General features: G+C 28.3%; 2 protein-coding genes across 2 annotated transcripts in view; one reads left to right on the forward strand and one right to left on the reverse strand.

The window, feature by feature from the left end:
* The window catches only part of LOC138938530 (dynein axonemal heavy chain 1), an 83,790-nt gene extending 75,329 nt beyond the window's left edge, over positions 1-8,461 (forward strand). Inside the window, exons 48-60 of the mRNA XM_070305573.1 lie at positions 428-653; positions 906-1,101; positions 1,584-1,777; positions 2,672-2,826; positions 2,981-3,347; positions 4,243-4,422; positions 4,767-5,018; positions 5,419-5,571; positions 6,183-6,451; positions 6,881-7,107; positions 7,200-7,381; positions 7,824-7,947; positions 8,155-8,461. Of these exons, the coding sequence (XP_070161674.1) occupies positions 428-653; positions 906-1,101; positions 1,584-1,777; positions 2,672-2,826; positions 2,981-3,347; positions 4,243-4,422; positions 4,767-5,018; positions 5,419-5,571; positions 6,183-6,451; positions 6,881-7,107; positions 7,200-7,381; positions 7,824-7,947; positions 8,155-8,372 (2,743 nt within the window). The 3' untranslated portion in view covers positions 8,373-8,461. The remainder of the gene's footprint in view (positions 1-427; positions 654-905; positions 1,102-1,583; positions 1,778-2,671; positions 2,827-2,980; positions 3,348-4,242; positions 4,423-4,766; positions 5,019-5,418; positions 5,572-6,182; positions 6,452-6,880; positions 7,108-7,199; positions 7,382-7,823; positions 7,948-8,154) is intronic.
* A 524-nt stretch (positions 8,462-8,985) lies between these two features.
* Positions 8,986-10,350, reverse strand: LOC138938784 (cytochrome b-c1 complex subunit 8). The gene is made up of 2 exons (XM_070306037.1): positions 10,194-10,350; positions 8,986-9,080 (listed from the first exon to the last, which is right to left on the reverse strand). The coding sequence occupies exons 1-2, from the start codon at positions 10,348-10,350 to the stop codon at positions 8,986-8,988; spliced, it is 252 nt and encodes an 83-aa protein (XP_070162138.1).
* Positions 10,351-12,489: the final 2,139 nt, after the last annotated feature.

Consider the following 12,489-nt stretch of genomic DNA (forward strand, 5'->3'; position numbering starts at 1 on the left):
TCTACTAGCCACATATTATCATTTTACGCGATCAAAATATATATATATATATATATACAATCATCTAATCATATTTAATAGTAATTGTATGCAATGAGAATTTTAATCAATGTCATTCTTAAGATAAAAGAAATCGGGATATATATTTATTTGAATATATTTGCGGTCATTATTCCTCTTTAACTCTCTTATTTCGAAGAAAAATTTTACTAGCTATTCTATTTTCCAAAAAAAGATATTAATAAATGTAATTAATGTAAGATTAAATAATTAATATATCTAGTCTTTAAGTTAAAAAATATAATGAAGTAAATAAAGTTGACTTAATCTTATTTGAAAAGAAAACTTGTCTCCCGACGCCAATTGATATGGGTTGAGTGTGATATTATATCTGTATCTAATCCCACGAATATGTATAAACTTACAGTGCTCTTGTCGATCAGATGCTCTCTCTAGTCACGATACAAGAACGACCTGATCTCGAACAGGAGAGGAACACGCTTATTGTGTCAAGTGCTGAAATGAAACGTGACTTAGGTGCGATCGAAGATAAAATTCTTCACAGACTCGCGATATCCGAAGAATCGATAGTTGACGATATTGACCTAATTCTTACTTTGGAGGCTTCCAAAACCAGGAGTGAAGAAATCAAGGTCAAATAATATATCAAAAGAATTAAAAACTTTTAATTAATTCTAGAAGATATATTTATGCACATATAAATTAGATTAATTACGATAAAATTTTAATACTAATGAGATATAAAGTAAATTCGACACATATATTTAATCCGTTAGAAATCAAATGAGACGAAAGCTATTTAATATTAAAATTAAAATTAGAGATTTCTTTCTCTTCTTATTATATAAATTTACGATGACAATCTAAATGATCTTTTAATATAGATAAAAATGAACACTGCCGAACTTACGCAAACAAATATCGATTTAACAAGATCATTGTACATGCCAGTAGCAAATCGGGCACAGATATTATTTTTCTGTATTGTTGATCTTCAGCGTATCAATATCATGTATCAATATTCTCTGGAATGGTTTATCATCATATTGAACAGCAGCATATCAAATACCGAAAAAAATAGTAAGTATAATCTAATAATTAATTATACTTTAATGTTCATTAATGCAAATTTTTATCTGATATATGTATATAAGGTGTAGTTAAAAGGATTATATAAACTTGAACTTTTTTATATAGTGTAACCACATAGCATTTTTTTAGGTTTCAAGAGTTCCGAAAAAAAAAAAAAAAAAAAAAACTGAAGAGAAAAATCGATACGCCAATATCAATTTAAAAATTCTAAAAATTTTTCAATATTTGTATACAGGGTGTCCGATAATTTTTGACACACCCGAAGTATGAAGATAGATTGGCTCAAACTGAATCGAAAAGTCCTGAACCATTTTTGGAGGACTTTTCTTTTTAGTTTGATCCAATCTATCTTCACACTTCGCGTGTGTCAAAAATTACCGGACACCCTGTATATATGTATCTATTTATTTATTTTAAAATAATAATACAACATTTTGCGATTTTTAAATCACTGTAATTTAATTTTCCAGAAGATATCAATAAACGAATCGCAAACATCACTAAGAATTTTACGTTCGCGCTCTTTTCGAATGTATGTCGCAGTTTATTCGAAAGACACAAAATGCACTTCGCTTTCCTTGTTTGCGCACGTATTCTCTTGGACGATAAAAGAATCGATCCGAAAGAATGGCGACATTTTCTTACTACGACTGCACCAATAAAGGTAAAATTTTTTATAAGCGAATTTATAGTTATAATAGCGAATTAATATTAATATTAATTTTACAAGTATAATATGTAATTTATTAGCAATTAAAACATTGAATAAAATAATTACGTATATAAAAAAATATTAATTATACTGTGTACATAATAATAACGTGTCATAATAGTAAAGTATATAATAGATAAATAAAAAAATTTATTTATATACAGTACATTTTTTTAATTAAAAAATTAAATATAAAATTATTGTTATTATACATAATGCGTTATTCTATTTTCAATATTATTTAGCATCAACAATTTTAACATATACAGGGTGCGGAAAAAATACTGAGACCCTAAAATATCTCGAAGAGAGTAAGTTTTGGAGGGAAATGTTAAATGTATGGGAGTTTTTGGATATCGAAAGACCTAACTAACTGATCAACTAGATTTTGAGCTCGGGATCTAATTTGAGCCCAGTAAGGCCCAAGTCGATTTTTTCAAGTAGGGACCCATATATTTAATTGAGAATTTAGGTTCAGGATATGTTTTTACATCTGACATAGCCGATAAATATTTGGATCTGAGGCTCCTTTCACTCCCATTCTCTTGGACTTATCTCCTTCGAAATATTTTATATAGTCTCGATATTTTTTCCGTACTCTGTTTTATATAGATTAAGCATGTGAAAATCTATCAAATGTCAAATAGAATTAAATTTATTTTAACCTATCCGCATTTAAAGTAAAAAACTTTGGAATTAGACTCGTTTTTATCTTTAATTGTTTCTCCTAAAAGTTGAAACAAATAGCTAAAAATAGTCTCCAGTATACGTAAATGAGAAAATAATATTTATCACATCGTTGGTACATCGTCGATGTATACCCGAAGTTTTTTTCTTTCCCTTCAGGAATTGCCAAATCCCGCTCCAGAATGGATTAGCCCAAGATGCTGGAGGGAGATTCAAGCTCTAGAGAGACTTTCAAAGTTTGACAAATTTGTCACATCTTTCCAATTTTCTTTAACCCAATTTAAACACATATTCGATACTCAGGAAGCGCATCTGTAAGTAGATTATCTTTTTTCATATTTAAGAAAAAAGATATAGAAAATTTATATTGTATTAAAAATTAACAATTTTTTATTCTGTCGTTCGCAAAATGATTAAAATAAAGATTCCTTTCATTAAAAAAAAGAAATACGATTTTGTCCCGTTTAGAGCACCATTTCCTGAACCATGGGAGACCAAACTCGACGATTTTGAAAAATTACTGATACTCAAGTGTCTAAGGCCCGATAAGCTTATCAACGCTATACAAATCTATCTGACGAAGACGATTGGTCGACAATTTGTCGAACCGCATATAACGGAATTGTCGACGATTTATGAGGAGTCATTCAACAGTACGCCGATTGTCTTTATCTTATCGCCCGGTACGGATCCGGCTACGGAGTTATATAAGTTCGCCGACAAGTTAGAGATGAGCAGAAAATTGTATTCGATATCTCTTGGCCAGGGTCAAGGGCCCATGGCACAGGCCATGCTGAAACAATCAACGCAGAAGGGCACTTGGGCCTTTTTTCAAGTTAGAAGCTATCTTTCGATAACTAAATAAAATAAATTTATTCTACAAAAAATTTAAATACATAAAAATAAATATTTATCTATCTATTTAATGTCGTATATCGTTTATGTTACATATTAAAATCAAAATATTATAAAAATATTATATAATCTTATTATAGAATAAATAGTTTTTGAGTAATGAGTGCAGAATAATATACTCAAAATACTAAAGTTTTTACATAACATAAAAATTTGTCTTTTCTTATCCGATAAGATAAAATGTAACGATAAAAGAAAAAAAGTCTCATTTTGATAAAATATGCAAAACAAAGAATCGGAGAAATAATTTCTTGAGCTGCGTATAATGTGCTTATATTATCATAAAAAAAAAAAAAAAAAAAAAAAAAAAAAAAAAAAAAAAAAACAGGAGACAACGAAATTTTACAGTGAAACAACTAAACTTATTATTATGTATAATATTACACATAAAATGCATGTTATATCAGAGACAATATTGCTTGATCCGAATAATAAATATAAAAGCAATAACTTTTTATTCATGATTAGTTCTCCGATACTTTAATATACAATTTTTTGCGACATATCCGGAATTTCCCGATTCATATCCAATATATATCCGCTACCGTTTAAAATTTTTTAATATCTTTTCACGAACAACGTATCATTTCATATAAAATGTGGCACGAATTGAAAACATTTAAAAATACATATAAATGTAAAATAATGCTGTACTAAAAAAAGATTATAATTCGACAATGTGTGTTATTGAATTGTTATCGAGACGTATTGAACAATCGTATAAAAAAAAAAAAAAAAAATTGTATTTAACGTATGCTTTTTCTACGTATAAAACGTGTATTTAATATTTATAATAAACTTTTATCCTTTTGCAGAATTGTCACTTGGCACCAAGCTGGATGCCGCAACTCGAATCCCTCGCTGAAACATTATCACAGGAAAATATTCACCGAGATTTTCGATTGTGGTTGACATCCGCACCCTCTCCCGATTTTCCCATCAATATTCTTCAAAACAGCAGCAAAATGACGATAGAACCACCGCGAGGTATAAAGGTATCAATATTACATTGTTTTTATGTAAGTCTCAAATAATAAACCTGTATAAACTTTTCAAATAAAATTATTTTTTTATTTTTATGATTAAATGAAAAGTATATTTGTAAACGCGTCACGCACGGCAAATACGAAAACGTAAGATTTTTCATCGAGCTGTATAACTTCGAAATTTTTAGCATTAAAAACATACCAATTATACCAACGTAACAGAAAAAATCAATTAATTATTATAAGAGTATAATAATAAATATAAAGAAAATAGAAACATTTTTGCACATTACGAGACATTTTACTTATAAAGTTTATCTCGTTTTCTTTATTTTTATCTATTTTTAACATAGGCTAATATGCTTCGCGAATACTTGACACAAGTGACAGAACTGCAAGAGCTTCTGGAATTCGATTATCAAAAAACTCCTCTACTTAAATGGCTTATATTCTCACTTTGTATGTTCCACTCCATATTACTCGAAAGACGAAAGTTCGGCCCCCTTGGCTTCAATATACCTTATGAATTTACAAGCGGAGATTTAGCTATATGTTTGTCGCAACTACACATGTTCCTTATGGAATATGATACCTTGCCATTTAAGGTAAAATATCGATTAGGTAAACAAAAGAGACAGCTCGAAAGATTCGTCTTTCAAACATATTCTCTTCCTTGGTAAAAGTATTGTGGGACTAATATAAAAGAAACTTTCATATTCTCACTGGTAAATATAAAGTTGTCATATTAAATACATGATTTTGCAATATTTACGAAATTTAACTTTGAATTACATTTGCATTTTTTTACATAATATTATCTGGCAACGAGTGAAATATCAACTACGCCTGCAATAATTTAAACAAGTGAAATTTAAAAAATATTATTAATTTTAAAAATATTTAGAAATTAAAGATCTTTCTTCTTTAATCGATATCTTTGAATTCAACTTATAAATAATACTTTTCATTATTAAATAATATGGTTATCGTTTGGATGTCAAAAAGGTTCTCATATATACTGCTGGACATATTAATTACGGTGGACGAATAACAGATGATTGGGATCGCCGATGTGTTTTGACACTTCTCGAGGATTATTATGATGCCAATGTTATCTCCCCGGATTATCAATTTGACGAACAAAACATATACCACCAGGTATACATATATTCAAACAAGAAATATTTTCTAAAAAATATTTGTTTGGGTAATATTTATATTGGAATTTTATATTGGAAATAGTTGTTTACAAATATTTTTTAAAAAATATTTATAACATCGAATTAAAAAGTTAAATTTTAAACCATGGTAATTCTATAAAAAATTAAAATCTTTTTAAATGTACTATTTGGTCTAAAGAAATGTTTGAGAGAGGGAGAGAGAAAGAGCGTGTCGTATATTCTATTAATATAATTTTTCTTTGTGCTATCTCTATACTATTTTATGAAATAAATTTACGAAAAAATATTTAAATGCTAAATTATATTATATTATTTATTTTATATTTTTTATATACATCGCGTTTTCTATACAATATATATTTAAAAAAAAATAATTAAAATATCTTTTATAAACTAAAATATCTATAATATAACACAAAAATTAACAAAAATATATCGATTTTTTTTTTTAATTCGTATTCTGAAATATAACTATATATATAGCTTTCCATAACATAACAGCATTCATAAATCTAAATTTATACAAAGGAACTATTAGTAATCATATTTTTATCTTGTTATCTCGATCTCTCATTTTCACATATGAAGCTACCGGCTGCAGCGTCATTCAATGATTATCTAGAGTATATAAAGGGGCTTCCTTTGAACGACAACCCGTCACTGTTTGGCATGCATTCAAACGCCGATATAACATGCGCTCAAATAGAAGCGTATACCTGCCTCGCAACTTTATTAATCATGCAACCCAGAGAAATCGGTATTGTAGCTGCAAGTATCGAGGAAGAAACAATCCAAATAATTAACGACATGTTGGCCACGATGCCAAAACTATATGATTTAATCGCAATGGAAGCGAGGTACCATCGGATATTGTTTTCTCATCATTGTCTGGATATCTAAAATTTTATTATTTAATACGCTTTTAAAGTGAAACTACACTTTGTAGTTTGAAATAACAAGCTTCTTGCAATTTTTATTTTCTCTCTAATATATAATAAAATATATTTGTCTTTATATAATTTCTGAGATATAGTAAAAAATTATTATCCCTCGTGACACATTCCAAAAATAAAAATTTTTTCGATCAAACAAATACATTTTGTCAATTTTAATTTTTTTTATTTACATAAATATATAAATAAATTCCTTTGCAAGCATTTAAATAAATAATTTTTTAATAAAAAAAATTTTTTTCGGTACCTTTTGTTTCAGTACATAAATAAGAGAGTTAGATATATTTTTAAATATCTTTATTAAATTTCTAAGTAAAATGGATTGAATTTCAGATATCCTATATCATACGAAGAATCTTTTAATAGTGTATTATTACAAGAAGCCAAACGGTATAACGACTTACTTGAAATCATGCAAACAACGTTGCAAAATCTTTTGAAAGCTTTAAAAGGTTTAATCGTTATGTCGGAGCAGCTCGAAATGATAGCCATCAATTTTCTTAACAATAAAATACCCGCGTATTGGCAAAACAAGAGTTATCCTTCTGTTAAATCTTTAGGTAGAAAAATGTTAAATATATAAATTTAACAATTTATTATAATTTGGACTTAATCTAGACAGTTATATTAAATATTTTGTCATTTTTATTAGCCGCATGGTACCTCGATTTAAAGGAGAGGATTAAATTTATAAGCGATTGGCGAGATCGCGGTATACCTTCTGCATTTTGGATATCAGGTTTCTATTTTCCCCAAGCCTTTCTAACTGGCACGTTACAAAACTTCGCACGCAAACACAGGGTATCCATTGACATAATCGATTTTAGCTACAAGGTGGGTACGCCTTCTTATATTATCTGTGTTCGGCCTGTAATTAATCAATTAACAAGTCAACGTAACGTGACGCACGACACACAATAATTACAGCAAAATAAAGATTGATACTGCTTCGATATCTTTTAAGCTTTCGGAGCTTTCAAGCTTTCATTCAATATAAATTAAAAAAAAAAAAAAAGTATTTAAACAAATAAGAAAATAAAATAAATAAATAAATTTTATATAAATAAAATTTTATACGTTTATCATTATTGCATATAAATTCTAATTTGCAATACTTGTCATATCGTGCGCATTATATTGTTGAATTAATTGTTAGCATTTAATTAATATAAATATGTAGATTTAAATCAGTTTTCAAAAAATTATTTTGCAATAATTTTAAAATCCGTACCAATTTTAAAAGTCAATGTCACACTCAATGTTACATGTGTCACAGATTTTAACTTCCAAACCAATACGAAGACCATCGGACGGTTGTGTTATTTATGGTCTTTTCCTGGAAGGTTGTCGATGGAATGGAAATTATCTTGAAGAATCTTTACCAAAGGAATTATTTACTGGTTAGATATTAATAATCTCTCATATATCACCCACAGACACAGTTAACTTTACATTAATACGAAATTATTGAAAAAAATACTAAGCTCACGAGATATAAGTAGCTGAGCTTTTCGAAGCTTTTCGTGTAATTTGTTTATTAAACAAATGATATAGATTTTTTAGCTGCTTTGAACCACGTACAGATACTATACTATTTGTTATTCCAGATATGCCGCCAATTCTTCTGTTACCAGAAATTAATCATATAATTCCATCGCATGGAATTTATATATGTCCTGTATATAAAACTATTGAGCGCTCTGGAGCTTTAACAACAACGGGACATTCCACAAATTTCGTTCTAGCGATGGAAATTCCTGCTAACAAACCACAATCGCACTGGATAAAAAGAGGAGTGGCATTGATATGTGCCTTAGACTATTAGCATTTCTTTGTCCATTGTATGCCATATAATTTATGACTTGTGATTACATGAAAGACAAAAAATGTACGTATTATTGATTTTATAATCGATAAATGTATCAAATAAATTTTTTATCGTAAAATAGAGCATTTCACAGATAAAACATAAGGAACTTATTATTATTCTATTCAGAAATATATAGAACATATAGCAAACTTTAATTAAGTTCGCAATTACTTCATAAATCGTAGAATAATTCTAAACTTGTTCTCACACTATTATAATAGCTAATAATAGGTTACCGTATACACGTAAATTTATATACATACACGAATCACATTAGCAGTTTGTCTCTCTCTGCTAATATATTATAAAATAAATTATTTACATTTCAATATCTAATTACTTATGATATATTAGACATTTATATATAAATATATATATATATATATATATATATAAAATATAATATAAATACGAGCAGGCATAATAAAAATACTTTTTTATTAGAATTTTTATTTTTATTATTTTCAGTAGAATTTTAAACTTTTTAAAAATAATTTTGAAGAGAGACAATAACATCAAGTTTTAATTATAAAGTCAAATTTAAAAATAGCTTGATCAATTCTTGCATTCACTTGTCATTCTCGTATAATTTCGGATCCTTGCGATTATATCGCTCGTATGTTGCGGTAGACCATTTATACACTACAGCCGACATTATAAAACCTAAAACAAAAAATATATAATCAAAAATATGATCACGAAAAAAGAAAATATATTCAATAAAATAGAAATTTCAATATATATATACATAAATCGATTTCTATGAATAAATGTGACGTTACTGAGAGCAATTCTATTGATTTTATAAATTGAGTCTTATATGGTTTTTATTATAACAAGCATACCAGCGTATTTCTATCGATCAAATGTGTGCTTTTATCGCGCGCGTTTTGTTTATCGCGTATTGTATCACTCAGTGCGTATATGGAAATAAAATTAAAATTTTGGTATATGAATAATATTTTTAATACTAGTTTCCTCTCGCTGATGCCAAAATAATTAAAAATTTTTTAACATTGTGATTTTATAGAAATAATAGTATATACATACTATATTAGTATAGAATTGTTATCAAAATTATTTGAGTATCCAATCAATCCCCATATTCATTTCAAAACAAACTTCCATAAAATGAAGCCATTATTTCGTTGAACAGCTCGTAAAAATAAACGAATAAAAGTACACATGTGCGGGAGAAATTTGAATCTGTAATGAATCTGTCTTTGTCTAATATTTGAACGATAATCTTTCAGCAAGTTACGTTTAAAAATTTTTGACACATTCGCGCATCGTTCATTATTATAAATAAATATACTGGAGAGTTGGATTATATATACATGTCTTCACTATCAGCTGGTCTACTTTTAACGCAATAATCGGCAGTCTTAGAGAATTTTAATTTTGATGATATATATATATATATACAAAATATCATTGACTTTTTCTAATTTTAGAAAGAAATTAAGAGAAAAGAGATTAAGTAAAGCAAGATGATTAAAAGATGTTGATTAAAAGCAAGAGATTAAGGAAGCTAATATTTTAAAAATAAGCATCGGTATATTTAATTAAGATCGTATGGAAAAAAAATTAAATGCAAAAAAATATAAGATAAATTATCAAAAATATATCAATACGTACAAAATAATGTGCGATTTGGTTAAAAAAGTTGATAAATTGTAGAAATAATAAAAAATATAACATTCTGTTTTGTATATGTGTGTGTGTGTGTGTGTGTGTATCTTTTCTATTTTTTTTTATATTTAGCTACATAAATACCTGGAAGCATTGTCGGGAGCGCACGCATTGCCCTATTCACCAAATTAGGTATTCCATGCGTCATCGATTTTGCCCAAGCCCGTTGCTCCGTGGGTGATATACTGTAATACACTACTCTACGAATCCGAATTGGTAAATTGCCAAACTGCAAACCCATTTTCCGTGAATCGCAATAAAATAGATTAAGAAATTATCTGTGACGCTTCTCTTCTTGCCGTTAATTGCTGTCTCGTTATCTTCTATAATATTTCTTTTGGTTTGACAAATGAGAAGAGAAGAAACAATTGCAAATTGAACATGTTATAAAGCGCATTCTGATAATAATTGAAAATTAAAACTATATCATTAAAATTCTCTCAACTATATCAAACGATAAGAGCGGCAATATATCGGCAAAACTAGCCCCAGGAGTTACAATGATATGGAAGAAACCTTTTATTTCGTCGTGGGATAATAAATCATTAAATTCTGGATTTCCAACAAAAGATCACGCGTATTAAGCTGACGATTTTACTATGTGATCATTTTATAGTGATTATTGGAATGATTCCAACAAATTAAAGTATATCTCCGCGAGATCGAGAAATCAATTGATCTATCGATCAATTTCTATAAAATTAGATGCGTCTACCATATACATAAATTTATTAAGATAATGTCTTAGGCAATGTTTTATTGTCTCTTTTAATATTTTATGATGAAAAACGAAAGATTGTATTACAATTACAATCAGCGGAAATTTATATTTCTAAATACATTCCAAAGCACTTTTTAGTTCTCCAACTTTATGAACGCTTGTATTTAGGAAAATAAATTTCGTTAAAAACGTCGTTACAGTTACTTTTTTTCGGTTAAGATCGTTATTCTTTTCACAGTAACGATAACCAATTAGCCCTTACTTTTATCGTTATTTTTTGGTCCTTTATTATCTTATATCTATTCAATAGATGTAGTTTTTGAAAAATATTTCGTAGCCTTCTATCATAGGCTGCATAATCACTGCCAGTACTGAAAATCTTTAGTAACGTAAATTATAGATTTTACTGATAGTGAATATTGTAATACGCTCTTAATAATATCAATATTTCTCTTATCAATATTTAAAAACAATGTTCGATAAAGATTTTCGACAAAATTGAAATATGTAAATTACAATTTAAATTCCTATAAAGATAAGTGTATTAGAAAGTAAAGATATTAATGTAAAAAATTAGAATCATTAAATAAGTTTAATATAAAAAACACTTGTGCTATATAGAGACTAATTTAGAGTTTTTAATTGTAACATAGATTATTACATTTAATATTGATTATTAAATAATTTTATAATCTAATAGCTTATTTTCATTAGGTGTACAACTTTGCTTCCGCCGTTTTCCTATAGATGGCTTTAGCGGTAAGTAGTGGTCGAAATAAATAGATCATAGACGTCATGCGATAAACTTGGACATCTGTCAACATAACCCCATAGAAACATTGGTCGATTTGTGTCTGCATCATAAAGTTATTCTCGATTGAAAATGTCAGTTTACGAGCCAAATTCTCGTCATTTGCGGGAGGTTTTAATTTTCTGCTTCAATATGAAGAAATCTGCGGCTGAGGCTCATCGAATGCTCTCAAATACTTATGGCGAAGCCGCTATTAGTGAAAGAACGTGTCGTGAGTGGTTTCAACGCTTCAAGAACGGTGATTTTCACGTCGAAGACCGGCATAGCGATGGAAGAGAGAAGGTTTTCGAAGATGCAGAATTGGAGGCATTACTTAATGAAGATTCGAGTCAAAGTCAAAAAGAATTGGCACGATCATTGGGAGTGACTCAACAAGCAATTTCAAAACGCCTAACCAGTTTTTTACAATAAAGCCTCGAATTTCGGAAAAAAAAACGGCGGAAGCAAAGTTGTACACCTAATAGCATTAGAAAAAACAAAAACATAACGAAAGAGTAACGAATCGTTACTTTCCAAGTAACGGTAACGGTAACGCGTTATTACTTTTATAGAGTAACGTTCTCAACTCTGATTTGAACATACTCATTGTTTGTCCATCACGCGAAATATATTATGATGCATTCAATATATTAATCCTAAAATGTTAAAATTGACATTTCTTAATATTTACTCTCTCTAAATATGTTTATAATTCTCTAATATGTTTATAGTTGGCCTTTATCAATTAAATCGAGCATTATCGTGAAACGTTTTAATATATTTTTTTCAGCTTGTATAAATAACTTATTTTTCTAAATAACACGGTACTCCGTCACAATATTGTCATTATTACTGGAAGCTTCATCCTT

Source organism: Polyergus mexicanus, unplaced genomic scaffold, assembly GCF_030449975.1.
Source record: "Polyergus mexicanus isolate NDT 795.1 unplaced genomic scaffold, iyPolMexi1.0 SCAF_13, whole genome shotgun sequence".
In the NCBI taxonomy this organism is placed as follows: Eukaryota; Metazoa; Arthropoda; class Insecta; order Hymenoptera; family Formicidae; genus Polyergus; species Polyergus mexicanus.